This window comes from Hemibagrus wyckioides, linkage group LG11, assembly GCF_019097595.1.
Source record: "Hemibagrus wyckioides isolate EC202008001 linkage group LG11, SWU_Hwy_1.0, whole genome shotgun sequence".
NCBI lineage: Eukaryota > Metazoa > Chordata > Actinopteri > Siluriformes > Bagridae > Hemibagrus > Hemibagrus wyckioides.
In genome coordinates, this window is record NC_080720.1 from 13,345,575 (window position 1) to 13,359,866 (window position 14,292).

At 39.2% G+C, this 14,292-nt stretch overlaps 1 protein-coding gene across 1 annotated transcript; it reads right to left on the reverse strand.

Annotated features, from left to right (window-relative positions):
- Window positions 1–55: 55 nt before the first annotated feature.
- Window positions 56–13,833, reverse strand: tomm70a (translocase of outer mitochondrial membrane 70 homolog A (S. cerevisiae)). The gene is made up of 12 exons (XM_058402520.1): window positions 13,533–13,833; window positions 6,750–6,923; window positions 6,532–6,658; window positions 6,251–6,360; window positions 5,962–6,110; window positions 5,006–5,213; window positions 4,773–4,907; window positions 4,309–4,416; window positions 3,710–3,826; window positions 3,517–3,614; window positions 2,455–2,577; window positions 56–2,307 (listed from the first exon to the last, which is right to left on the reverse strand). Exons 1-12 carry the CDS (start codon window positions 13,761–13,763, stop codon window positions 2,154–2,156), a joined length of 1,734 nt encoding a protein of 577 aa, XP_058258503.1. The 5' UTR covers window positions 13,764–13,833; the 3' UTR covers window positions 56–2,153.
- Between the last annotated feature and the right edge of the window lie 459 nt (window positions 13,834–14,292).

Here is a 14,292-nt window from a genome sequence, read left to right on the forward strand (position 1 = left end):
AAATAATGATACTTCTATCTAAACTATACCAACATCTTACATTAGAAACACGATCCACAACTTCAATACTTCTTTATTGTTTATGTTACATTAGGATTACACATATCAACATTACCATTTCTTTTAACATCTGTTTCCAACTGAGAAATTTCACCTCGAAGAGCACAGCTTGTGTACAGCAGTACAGGTTTCATTTAGGGCTTCACACACTGGGTGCAGCACCTTAATGCAACATGTTCAAATAAAGCAGGTACAGTTAATAACCCGAGTTATTAAAATGATTTGCAAACATGCAGCAGTCTGGAATGACTTTGTTTCTTTTTAACTTTTGACTTGCTTGGCAATTTAACGCCACTCCAGGCTCATCCCAGAGCAAACAAACTCAACACAGGCAAAGCTGCTAAGACATACATGCAGAGGGATCTTTCATATTCCATCTTTTTAATGCAAACATTACTTATGAGCATATGAATTTCCCATTCCCCCAAAATCATATCATCCTGAGACCAGAAAATTAGCTACCACCATACAGCATTCGACTCCCCCACCCTTTAAAACTTCAGCAGTATTCAAATATGCACAGCAGAGAGAGGAGGGGTTTTTCTTTGGCAGAATGTGGAATATCAGGCCCTTGATATTAAACAACCTAATCATAGTTACAGAAATAAATGACAGTAATAATTCTAAACCAACATAAATGCTTAAAGCTAAATCACAAGTAGCATAGTAGCTTGTATCTCTATTACTCCTTAGCATCGTTTACAGCTGTAAAATACAATAAGTTGGGCATCAAATATTAGACACTGTTGTTTTGAAAATGCAGATCTTTACAGGTCAAAAGAAATCTGTGAAAGCCCTTCAGATGCTGCAACATGTAGCATCATCTCAGGACATGGTTTCTCATCCAGCTTGAGAAAGGTTGTTGAGTTCAGGATTTTGCACATTAAAGAGGATGTTTACAAAGAAATTAACACACTGAAGCCAACAAGACAGTAATTATTAGCTGTGAATAGTGAAATAAATATTCCAGTTGACCAGGAAGCAGGAATTTATTTTGCAATAAAAAAGAAAACTGGATGTTGCAAACTGGGGAATGTACATTTACATTTTCGTCGACATTGTTGCAGCTCAATAAATGGACAAATTACTGAATTTAATATTTTAGGTGCACAGGTTAGGTTAGAGATTCTTCAACTGTTTGGACCGGTTTAGTGGAAATATACCGGTTTGGGTTTTTTTTTTTTTCTCCTTGTGACATGAAACAGCATATACATCACATCTACTGAAACAAGCTGATCCTATGACATTCATCTCAATAAACCAACTAACTGGACGGCATTATTACTGCAAGAGAGCCTTCATATTTATTTATAGAGAAATTACACTCATGCTGTACAGGATATAAAAAGAAAAAAATTCCCTAGTTTTAAAAAAGAAAAAGAAATCAGGATGTTTATTGAAAAATAAAAGGAAATTGTTGTATGGCCCAATTATTTCCCCAAGACAAAGAACTGCAATGTGTTAATATCAGTGGTGACACACCAAGTAACAGGCATGTTACACATGGCTTAGAAAACTTAACTGAAACACTGCATCCTAAACTTTTCATGAAACAATGACGAGCAAAAAGCTCAGAAAACACAGACTTTCTCCAACAGTGTGCACACAGATATCCATGAAATACATGTTGGTGACTTGATTAAAAAAAAACAAACAAAGCATTTAGCCTTTATGGGGAATTTGTTTGAAATTAATAACACTATTTGTTTTTACATAGCTTGATATTAAGATACTTGCAATTACTTAGTGATTTCAAAAGGACGCATAACGAGTGACATTAAGTGCAGTGTTGTGTGCATGCTGTATGAAGGGTGGTACTAGATTTCACTACCGAGTACCAAGCAGTTGAGAACTGTTTTTCTTTTGCCCCGTCTTTTATTCCCCCGCCCTTGGCTCACTCCCGCTTGGATTCCCCTTCACCTTTCGATCACCCTAATGTTTACAATGAGGTAAACATAACTGCAGAGCGAACTCTGCCCATCTCTCTTGTGAAAATGGATTAACACCTTGCACAAAAATAAAAACTTAAATGTTCGTGGATATAAGATGTGTACTCAGGCTCAGCAGTAGACGTTGGGATAGGTGATGGAGAGTTACAATGTTGGGGGCTTGAGCCCGTACTTCCTGGCCACCTCGGTTTGTGCATAGGCAGCGTCACAGAGTGAATACAGATGGGCCATCTCCATCTCAGACTTGGCAAGGTTAATGGCCTTGTTGAACATATCTATGGCCTTGTCCAGGTTGCCTCTGTAAAAAAAAACATTACCAATATTAGTCTATTCCACGAGCTTATGTCTAAATATGCAAAGTTTTTATAAACAAGGTAATATGATATAGTCTCTAGAAAACAAGATAAAACAAGTTAAATATGTAAATAGATCTTTAGGAACAAACCTCTGGACTTCAATGGTTCCCATTGTTTCATAGGCAAAGTCACATTTGTTGTCAATCTCAATGGCTTTGCTAATCAGATCCAAGCCCATGTCCAGATCCTGCTTCCACTGGAGCTGCAGCAGCCTGATCACACACACACAAATACACACAGAGACATTGAAGTGCTGTTCAAAACTATACAACAGCTTCATCACCATCTTGTATCCGTCATCTCATAAGACTCTCACAGTAACTGCTGCTATATAATAGCTACTTTTGGCAACAAGCCCCAAAAAGGGCCAATTGCTGCCTTTTCACTTTAATGCAATGTGAATTTACCATTAGGTTTCTGCTATTAATTAATCTATAGATGTGAAATTCATGTCCACGGTAATCATGCCATTCAATGTGTTACAAGTATGTCCACGGTAATCACATACACTATATTGCCAAACGTTTTGGGACATCCCTAAATACCAATTCAGGTGTTGTTTTTCAGGGCTTATGTTCGGCCCCTTAGTTTCAGTGAAAGGAACTCTTAATTCTTCAGCATACCAAGACATTTTGGACAATTTCATGCTCCCAACTTTGTGGGAACAGTTTGGGGATGACCCCTTCCTGTTCCATCATGACTGCACACCAGTGCACAAAGCAAGGTCCATAAAGACATGGGTGAGAGAGTTTGGTGTGGAGGAACTTGACTGACCCGCACCTCAACCTGATAGAACACCTTTGGGATGAATTACAGCAGAGACTGCGAGCCAGACCTTCTTGTCCAACATCAGTGCCTGACCTCACAAATGAACTTTTAGTCAAAAATTCCCATAAACACTCTCCTAAACCTTGTGGAAAGCTTTCCCAGAAGAACTGAAGCTGGTATGGCTGCAAAGGGCGCACCAACTCCATATTATATTCATGTGCATGTAAAGGCAGACGTCCTAAAATTTTTGGCAATATGCTGTTTGTTATTCAGCGTGTTACAGAAGGATTAGTTTTAACACTGGACTATTCCTTTAAAAACAAATTAAATGCTCCTGCATGAACCAGGCAAGCCGTAATTAAGTTGTGTGGCTGAACACTGACCCTTTATGGACATAGGTCGTGGCATTATCAGGCTCCAGTTCAATACATTTGTCATACATCTCATCTGCCTTCCCGAACTGCTGCTGGTCAGTCAGTGCCTACCCCAACAGAGAGAAAGGAAAAACAACAAAAATTAAGTACAGTGTGATTTGTCAGTGCAGTATGGCGCTGAATAGAACAGTAATGACCATACCTGTGCATACAGGGCATAGCCTTCTGCACACTTTGGGAACCTTCTGATGACGTCCTCAAAGCCATCCATGGCTGTCTGCACTTGAGATGGGCTGTTCCCAGTGTACGCCTGTCTATACTAAAGCATAGAAGAGATAGAAATAGAGGAAATTATTCTATTTACAGGCAAAAAAATTAAACAGATAAAAAGCGTTTTTGTTATTTCTGTGTGTCTTTCCTCTAACTCACAATATTTCATCTAGGGCTTTTGTATAACAGTCAGGGTGTATGATCTGATGATCTGGCCATTTACCTCTTTAAAATACTGATAAAAATGCACTGTTATCTATTATTGCTTACTAATTCTCTAAAAAAAAAAAAAAAAAAAGGAACGGAGTTAGAGGAACTGATTTTTTACCTTACAGTTTTACTGCATGATGTGTTTTTTAAATGGTAATAATCATACAGTAAAACTGGTACTACAAATCTCTTATTTACAACAAATCAACCTGACAGCATCTTATAGTACCAAGGTATGATTTGACTGAAGCTGAGGGCATGTTTCCGAAGTCAACAGTCAAAAGATTTGAATGCCCATGAGCGCCCCCTACTGCTACTCACCAGAGCGAAGCACTTCTGCGCCTGTGCCAGTGCAGAGTCAGGTCTGAGCAGAATACACTCATCAAAATCTGCCACTGCTTCTTCAACCTGGTCCAACAGGATCTTCAGCTGATGGAGGACAGGGGAGTAAAATGTCAAACATTCCATTCAAACTGTGAAAGCACTGTTAACTAGGTCACCGCTCAAAAGCCAAATTTCTAGGTTTATTCTGAATTATAATCGGCCTAACCCCGCTAAATTCTGTTTTAAAAAAAAAAGAACAAATGTTAAATAAACCATTAAACTGGATATGAAAAGCACAAACTATATAAAAATCAAAAAGTGTTTAAGATAAAGTGACAAAGTAACCCCTTTTTACAGTATAAAAAAAGCACAGTACTATAATGCAAAATTACAAGAAGGCTCTCATAAAACACACAGCCAGGTAAGAACAGGAAATGATGTCAGATGTATGAGACATATACCTGTCCCCTATGGTGATAGACATCTGCATTCCGAGGATCTATTTCGGCTGCCATGTTGAAGTCTTGGGTAGACAGCTGTGGCTGCTGCTGCTGCATGTACATGCTGCCACGTTTTATCAGAGCATTCGCTCGCAACTGCAAAATGATCACCGATCACCAGCTTTAGTGAACACTTCAGTCTAGACACTGCATAGTGTACATGTGAGTACAAAAACAGAACATGCTCGCAGTACCTTGACGTTGGCATCCTGCATGTTGATGACTCGGTCCAGGTCGGGCTGGGCGGCTGTGGCATTGCCGATGAGCAGGTAGAACGTGGCTCTTAGCAGCAGAGCTTCGGCAGTGTGTCTGCCCTTGGATTCAATCTCCTTAGTGCACTCACTGATGATTTTATCATAATTCTCCTCTTCCATGTACTGCTTGGCCTTCAGATAGCCGGAGCTGCATGAACAGAAGATATTCAATACTGTTTTTAGTACCACTTGCCACAATCCATGCCAAGAACACTGAATTATAAGGAGTACTTAAATCCAATACTGATTTTGGTCTGAAATGTTATACTGGTATCCAGTTGGATTTTCCACATTTTCCGCTTTGATTCAGTGTGTGGTGTTGATCATCATGATGCAGGTCATGTTTGCACAGGAACATAGAACACAATAAATCCAAGCTCCATCACACCTTTGATGTATAAGATAACTTAGCGACAGAAGCTATCCAAAACATATTGGCTATTGTGAGGAGCAAGCCAAGCAATAATGTGAGCAGTATTAGGCATCAGCCAGGAATCAAGAATTGTACTGAAATGAAAAAAATGGTACTACTGTCTCTCTAATTATGACTAACAGTACAGCCCTTCGAAAGGACAGATCCAATTAATTAGGGATGCATGATATTCTGATATCAATATGCTCTGTTAGCATGTAACATCAACTTAAAACATTATAAAGAGTTGACTTACTGTGCCAGGATTTGGATCACTATAACCCATGGACAAGTAACATACTGAAATCTCTGATATATAGGAAAAGTGAGGCTGATGCATCCGTAAACTTCATCATGCATACTGAATTCAATAACCTCAGTGTTTAGAAAATGAAACACAACCTCCACATCAAACAGATAAAGAAAAAAAAAAGAAAACTCTACCGATTTGACAAACATCACTCTATAGTACATGAATTCTGACCTCTCTGTGACCTCAGCAGCTTCACCCTCCTTATCCTTGTCCTCGTCTTTCTTCTCGCCTTTCTGAAGGGGTTGCGATATGATGTCATCAGTGAAGGAGCTGAAGTAGGACTTGATAAACTGGGGTGATGGCATTAGAGGCTCACGGTTCTAGATATAAAGATTCAGTTTAAGAGTGAGTCTACTGAAATTTAGCATCAGAGTAATGGGTCAAAAAAATCATGAACGCTACAGATGTTGACACCAAAAACAAACTCAAAGCTGCATACCACTCTTGTGACTCTTCTCACCTTGTATTTTTCCTTGGCTTTCTCTTTTCCCAGTTGTTTCAGCACTCTGTCTGCCACTAGCATGCTTTGCTGGTTCTGGAAGGCCTCGAGTATACATACAGCGGTCACATCTGGAAGAACACAGTGGCACATCTTAAAAGGGCACAGCTGCCTGAAATGTGTCCTGATTTTAAGCACTGCGCTCTATAACATTTTACATTAGATTCAACATTGTTACACCTCTTACTATTTGTTTTACTTTTCTTCAAAGGGGACAGTTTGCAAAAAGTATTGACTCCCACCTTCCAGACACTCCTTTTTGTTGTCTAGTTTTTCCAGGGCTCTGGCACGCCTAAAGAGAGCTTTGACGTAGCGCGGATTCATTTCCACAGCCTGAGAACAGTCTTCCACCACTTCAGTCCATTTTGACTGCAATCATAAACATTTAGTCAAAACTGCAATATACCTGGGAGCCATTTTTAACAGCTGCAGTGTACAGGTTTGGGCAACTGAAACAAACCTGCTGTTCATATGCTGCAGCTCTGTTCTGGTAGAAGGTGGACAGGTCACTCTTCTGTTCTTTGGGGCACAGGCTGATTGCCTCGGTGTAGCACTGGATGGCCTGCTCAAACTTACCAGCCTTGAAATACTTGTTGCCCCTGTTTTTAGCAACCTGTGCCTTATCCAGAGGGCTCTACACAAGGAGAAAAAAAAACATGCATTCCATGTTTAATAATAATAATAATAATAATAATAATAATAATAATAATAATAATAATAATAATAAACACCACCATCTCTTATTTTGTGTTTGAAATCATTATATTTACACCATAACATTACATCTGTTACAGATTTAATAATACAGACATAGGTAACGTAAGACCAGTGTATGCCTAGACTTCATTTTGGATACTGAATATTAGAATCTCAGGGTTTAGAAAATGGCACAAAACCTACAAAACAAACTAAATGGATAAAATAATAATAATAATAATAAAACTCTACCAATTTGAAATACATCACTCTATAGTACATCTCAGACCGACAGCCTCTAGTTGAGGCTCTGGGTTTGTGATCAGAAGGTTGCGGTTCAAGCCAAGCTGCCACTGTTGGGCCCCTGAGCAAGGCACTTAACCCTCTCTGGTCCAGGGGCACTGTATCATGGCTGCCCCTGCGCTCTGAGCCCAACTTCCAAAGCTGAGATATTTGAAGAAAAGCATTTCACTGTGCTATATTGTAAATGTGACAAAAATAAAGGCTTCTTCTTCAACGATGTGTTTTGTTCAATAACGTGTTTTGAAGATTTGTTGTTTTGGAGGTACAAGACAACTGCTTATCTTGGACCATAACTTTTCCGACAGCGTAGAACCCAAAATACTTCTACACGCTGCTTTTTAGATGATTTAGGGTCGTAATTGTCTGCTCTGCTGCTTGCTGTTATCTTCCATTTTTGGATCATTAGCTTAATTTACTGATGGGTCAGGAGGGCATTCAAAACTTTTAGCGCAGCCAATGCTGGATCAGATGCTAAACAACAAAATCAAAAGCTGTCTAATGTGCTGCACATTAACATTCATATGGGAAAATTATAGTTCGAAAATAAATTTTTTACATCAGGTTTGAATGTATGTTTGAATATCGGATAAAGAGTGACAGCCCTAGTGTATTTAGTCTGTTTATAAATTTGACTAAATAACTGTGATCATTTCACCTTAACCAGGACATCCACATAAAAAGCTACCATTGACAGAAAAGTGTGAACTAATGAGGAAAATGTACACATGTTCAAAACTCTCATGTCTGCTGTAGCGAATGAATAATTACTATTGCATGAGTGAACTGCTTCCATTTAAATCAGTCAGAACAAATCTTGAGAAAATATTAAGTCATCAGATAAACCGTGCCAGTGCAATAATCAGGAACCAGTTACAGTATCACTGAACACTTCGGTTGCATTTGTGTGTAAGGAGAGTGGAGTTAAATGCACTCCGTCACCACTTAAGCTTTCTTTCTCCGGTAGCAGACAGGCTGTCTCAGTAAAATCCCACTTAGTCTAAGCTCACAGCTAATGCCAAAGACTACCGCATCACAGACGAGTTAAAACGCTCTGCATGAACGTGAGGTAACATTAAAACATGCAAAATGCAGTAGTGTCACAACAAACCATTTCCGAGCACTGACAGGTTCATGAAGACAGCAGTTAGCTGGAGCTGGTGTGGCAGAGGAGCATGGGAACCAAATTATAATATACAAGCAGCACCAAAAACACTGAGCCTAAACTGCAGTGAGGGGAAAGCTTACACAAGCTTCACCAAAAATGAATGAATGAATGATACCACAACACTAACATAGTATGAGCTCCTTGTTCTAAACATTACCACCTGCTGCAATACACACTTCAGCTGAGACGCAGTCTGCCAGGATGTAGAAACACTGATAAAGCAGAGCAAAATCCAGTGATATACTGTTGCAAAATCCAATGTGATACTGTTTAATGCCTCTCTTGCTATCACAACACATTCACCATAATTACACACCAGGAAGAAACAAATATGTTAGCTAGACTCAAATATCATCTGTGCGTGTGATGCAAGGACAGAACATCACAGTTTATTAAACACAATAACCTGTTTTTTGAGCGTTTTTTTGCACAAAAGGATGTACTTAGTGATAATATACTGATTTGTTTCTCTTACTCTGTATTACTAAACTTAACTAACCAGCTCATCATATCTTATCACATTATGTTATCGAGCACTTTTTATGTTCCTGAATTATAGTTGCGTCCCAAATCGCAAACACTTCTTGTTGATCTTTCGGCTGCTCCCTACGTGTGTAAGGACCAACTGGTCCGCTCAACAGCCTGGCACAGATTTTACGCTGGATGCCCTTCCTGACACAACCCTCCCATTTTATCCAGGCTTGGGTCCGGCACCACATCCAGTGACTGGGGTTTGGGCACTGGCTGGGAATCGAACCCGGGCTTTCTGCATGGTAGGCGAGAAACCTACCACTGAGCCACCATTCTACACAATTTTGCATTAGCAATAAAGTGAACAGTGTGTTGAAAACTGCAACAAGAACTGCATCAAGTACCCAGATAATACACTTATTCATCTGAAAAAATGAAGTGTGGAATGTTTTTCTGTACACTTCATGCACTCAACGGTTGCAGATTTGTTTACAAAGCGGAAGAAGGGCGGGGCTGCCAGGTTCTGAGGACAAGAAATCTTAGCATTTAAAAAAAAAAAAATCAGCTTATTCTATTACAACTAGCGATGTCGCAAAAAACCCTTCAAAAATGTATACACTAGATGATTCTGTATGTAAACCAATCAGGCATAAGATTATGATACCTGCCTGATATTGTGTTGTTCCCCATTTTGCTGCCAAAACAGCCCTGACCTGTCAAGGCATGGGCTCCACTAGATCCCTAAATGTGTGCTGTGGCACCATCTGGCACCAAGATGTTAACAGCAGATTCTTTAAATCCTGTAAGTTGCTGATAATGACTGACCACTGCAGACCTCCATGGGCCGCACCTCTCAACTTACAGGACTTAAAGGATACTTTTGATAGATACTGACCACTGCAGACCGGGAACACTCCACAAGAGCTGCAGTTTTGGAGATGCTCTGATCCAGTGGTCTAGCCATCACAATCTGGCCCTTGTCAAACTCGCTCAAATCCTTACACGACCATTTTTCCTGCTTCTAACACATCAACTTTGAGGACAAAATGTTCACTTGCTGCCTAATATATCCCACCCACTAACAGGTGCCATGATGAGGAGATAATCAGTGTTATTCAATTCACCTCTCACTGCTCAATCACTGTGTATTTTATACAGAATGTAATATCTACTTCTTTAAAATGCTCAAAAACGCAAAAAAAAAATGCATGCAAACATGGAGAAATTTACATTATGCAGAAAAGTTCACTACTTATTTACTTTATAATCAATGATGAGAGACCAAAGTGTTACTAACCCTTGGACCACTGAGTAACTTGAGATTAAACATTTACCTGCAGATTGCTAAAGAAACACTTTTTTGTGCTGGACCTTACTGAGTTCACCTGCACCACAACCTACTAGTGTAACATAGTGATGATGTTCCTCATGGTATTTGTGTATCACCTCAGTACCATGATTTGTAACTTAATATTTAAAACAACTGTCACATTAAACAACTTATTTCTAGCACGGTTACATTTGTCTTGCAAATAAGCAGACAGAGGCGGTACCATGCACACGTTAACCTTGAACCTTGTCATGGTACAAAGACACACAAGGTGCCATTCATGTGCTTATTATAACATGTTCAAATGTGAAACTTGTTCTACCTTTTTCAACAGTATCATAATATACATAACAGTGAAATGATCAGAAAAGAGTAAGCGGAAACATGTATTGTTAATAAATGCTTGACATCTTTGTGTCAGTAATGTGAGAAGCAGTCGATTAATGGATGTGATGAATCGTTCACATTGAACTTTGAACACATTTTTCAGATCGTTATATTCTCCCGCCAACTCAGGGTTAGCTTATTTTAGATGTAAAATAAATGCATCATTAAACTCACAAGGTTTTAGTAAACCTACTATATATTGTGATCAATGCTATGTTTAATTGAACTGTTTGATAAGATATATTCATCTCTTAGCTGCAAGCATAGAAAATAGTTGACTTGTATGGGACAGTTATCGAAAATGACTATCCTGACTGACTCTGTGACATGGCATGACGTGATACACAGTTCCACAGTGACCGACAGGAAAGCCCTGTAAAGTGTGGTGAAAATCGCACAAAATACCTACTACTAATTACTAGACATTGAACATCTGCACCAAAATCTGTAAAGAGTATGTATCATCATTGTCATCATCACAAACTCCTCCTATCCCAATCATATACAGGAACAGTCACACCAGGACCAGCAGGGTCGGGTCCAGTTTATTACCCAAAACCATTACCCTGCTGAACTCTGCACTACACCACCACAGAGGGGTTATCATTCAGCAGCTCTAAACTATAGCAGCTTCAGCAGCTCTAGTACATTCTGTACTATCCTACTCAATAGCTACTGCGCATATACTTGTTTTTTTATTTTGTATGTATGTGTGTGTGTGTGTGTGTGTGTGTGTGTGTGTATATATATGTATATATATATATATATATATATATATATATATATATATATATATATATGTATGATAGATAGATAGATAGATAGATAGATAGATAGATAGATAGATAGATAGATAGATATAGACAGTGTCATAGATAGACAGTGTATTCTGACACCTTTCTATCAGAACCAGCATTAACTTCTTCAGCAATTTGAGTAACAGTAGCTCGTCTGTTGGATTGGATCACACAGGCCAGCCTTCACTCTCCATGTAAGTCTTGGCCACCCATGACCCTGTCACCGGTTCACCAGTGTTTCTTCCTTGGTCCACTTTTGATAGATACTGACCACTGCAGACCGGGAACACCCCACAAGAGCTGCAGTTTTGGAGATGCTCTTATCCAGTTGTCTAGCCATCACAATTTGACAATTTTTCAAACTCGCTCAAATCCTTACGCCTGCCCAATTTTCCTGCGTCTAACATCAACTTTGAGGACAAAATATTCACTTGCTGCCTAATATATCCCACCCACCAACAGGTGCCATGATGAGGAGATCATCAGTGTTATTCACTTCACCTGTCACTGCTCATAATGTTATGCCTGATCGGTGCAGTGCATAATGTAAGTGAGTAGTTTAGGACAGAAGTTATGTATGTGGGCAACCAAATCATGGACTTGGGTGGTACACTTGAAACATTTACCTACTTGGTGGGCAAGTTGTTTAATTTCTTCACTCGTGTAATCACGGTGTATTTTATACAACACAAACTATGTTCTTACACATTCGGGAATGTAATATGTAATATCTACTTCTTTAAAATGCTCAATAATGCAACAAAAAAAATGCATGCAAACACAGAAATTTACATTATGCAGCAAAAAATAATAAAATTTGTATATATATATATATATATACACTAGATACTAAATTGTCAAGTACCTTGACAAAGAAAAATCAAGGTAGATGAAGAAAATAACTTTTTTTTTTATTAAAGGCAGTTTTACACTGTGCTGTTGGTTGCATGAGCATTAAATCTAATACTGGTGAACATATGACATTGTGCATTATATAAGACTGCCAAATAATTATTTTACAATGAGTGATGTTTGTCTCTAATAGCAGCTCATTTAACTTTTATATATCTGGTTTGACTCAATGCCAAAGCCTGACTTCTGTATAAATCGTCCACTGCATACCAAAGTAATTAGTTCAAAACTTATGTAATGCACTTGTATGGAAATGAGGTGTCTATTTGGGATTGATTGTGGAAATTAAAGTAGGAGAGAATAAAAGTGGAAATTCTCAGCTATAAAAATCGCACACACTTGTACATATATAGAATATATTCAGGACCCACCATGGTCTCTGATCCGACTTTATGGACAAGAATGAACAAACACTTTGCCTTACATTATCGCACACAACTCAGGATGGATAGATGGACAAACAGACGGAAAGATAGACAGACAGAAAGACAGACATATAGACAGATAAACAGATAGATAGACAGACACATAAATAAAAGACAGACAGATAGATAAATAGTGAAATACGGTGCTGAACAGAGGCTTTATTACTCTATACTATACAAGGAGTAAAAAAACACGCAAGTTCTCCGCAGTGTAATGAATGTCACTTTCACTTTTTAATGAGCTAGCTAGCTAACCTACATAAAGCCCCATTTGTAAGACAGGGTCGGTTAAAAAAACGCCTTTTTGTCATTATAAAGGTGCAGAAATAATCTACTGAAGGCTGTTTGCTGAAATATATAGCTATTCTAAAACAAAATTAGGACTAAATAACACCAAAGTGAGCGAGTATCGATAGGAATAAAACAGTTAGCCATAGCAGCACGCTTGGGGGTTGGACTGGCCTGACGGCGTGCCTCTGGGCGGATTCCAAATCCCTCATCTACTCCCTATACATGTGCACTACACTCTCTACCAGACCAGAGCTTCTACAGCCTAAGTAGGGTACTACGTATAAACAAGGGGACCATCTGGGATGTGACCCATAACAGTTTAGGTAAGCTAAGACACGACCCTGGTGGATTTGTCAGTTAAGACGATCAATCTGAAAGGGACGTGTTACAGTGTCAGGTACAAGTTTAGCTAGAGCACGCGCACAGTTTATAACCGTACAAGTGTACATGTCTATAAAGTGGTTACCATGTTGTCCTGTTCGCTGCCTTCGGGAGTTTTCCTCTCCTCATTGCGCTCACTCGGCTGCTCTTTGCCGCGGCTTTGGCCCTGACCCCGGCTCCGGCTCCTGCTCCACAGGTACACGGCTCCGACCCCGAGCACGATAGGAGTCCCGACCAGCAGCGCCAGCTGCCACCGGGGCAGTCCAGACCCGGCCCCCGGTTCGATGGGCTTTGAAGCGGCCATCGGTCCCACCATGCAACACACACACACCGACTTTAGCAGGCAGCGGAAATCGCTGAGAGGTCAGAGAAGGAACGAAGGCATTGTGGGATACTGGCGGACTCTCCAGGAACTAGGGAGAAACGTAACTTCCGGAAACAAAATAAGAATAAATAATAAGTTCCTTTCCATCTATTATTATTTTTACATAGTAAAAAAACATGTTATAAAACATTATGTTTTATGTTTAAACACATATCTAATATAACAAGTATGTTTTATACAATAGTATTAGTTTTGAGTGTGTAGCAGAAGAGTATGCAAGTACTAAGACATACTAGCTCGTCGTGTATCGGAAGAGAACGTTGTTGCCTAGTTACGCACACTGTCACTGTAAACCATTTTTATATTTAACCATTTTTATATTTAAGGCTCTACGAATTCAATGCATTGATTTATTTTTCTACATTTAATTGACACCTTTGTCTAAAATGCGAACGCAGACTGTCACACATTTCCTCCCAACTCGTGCAAGGAGGAGTTTAGGCAATATTCGGTGAAAATA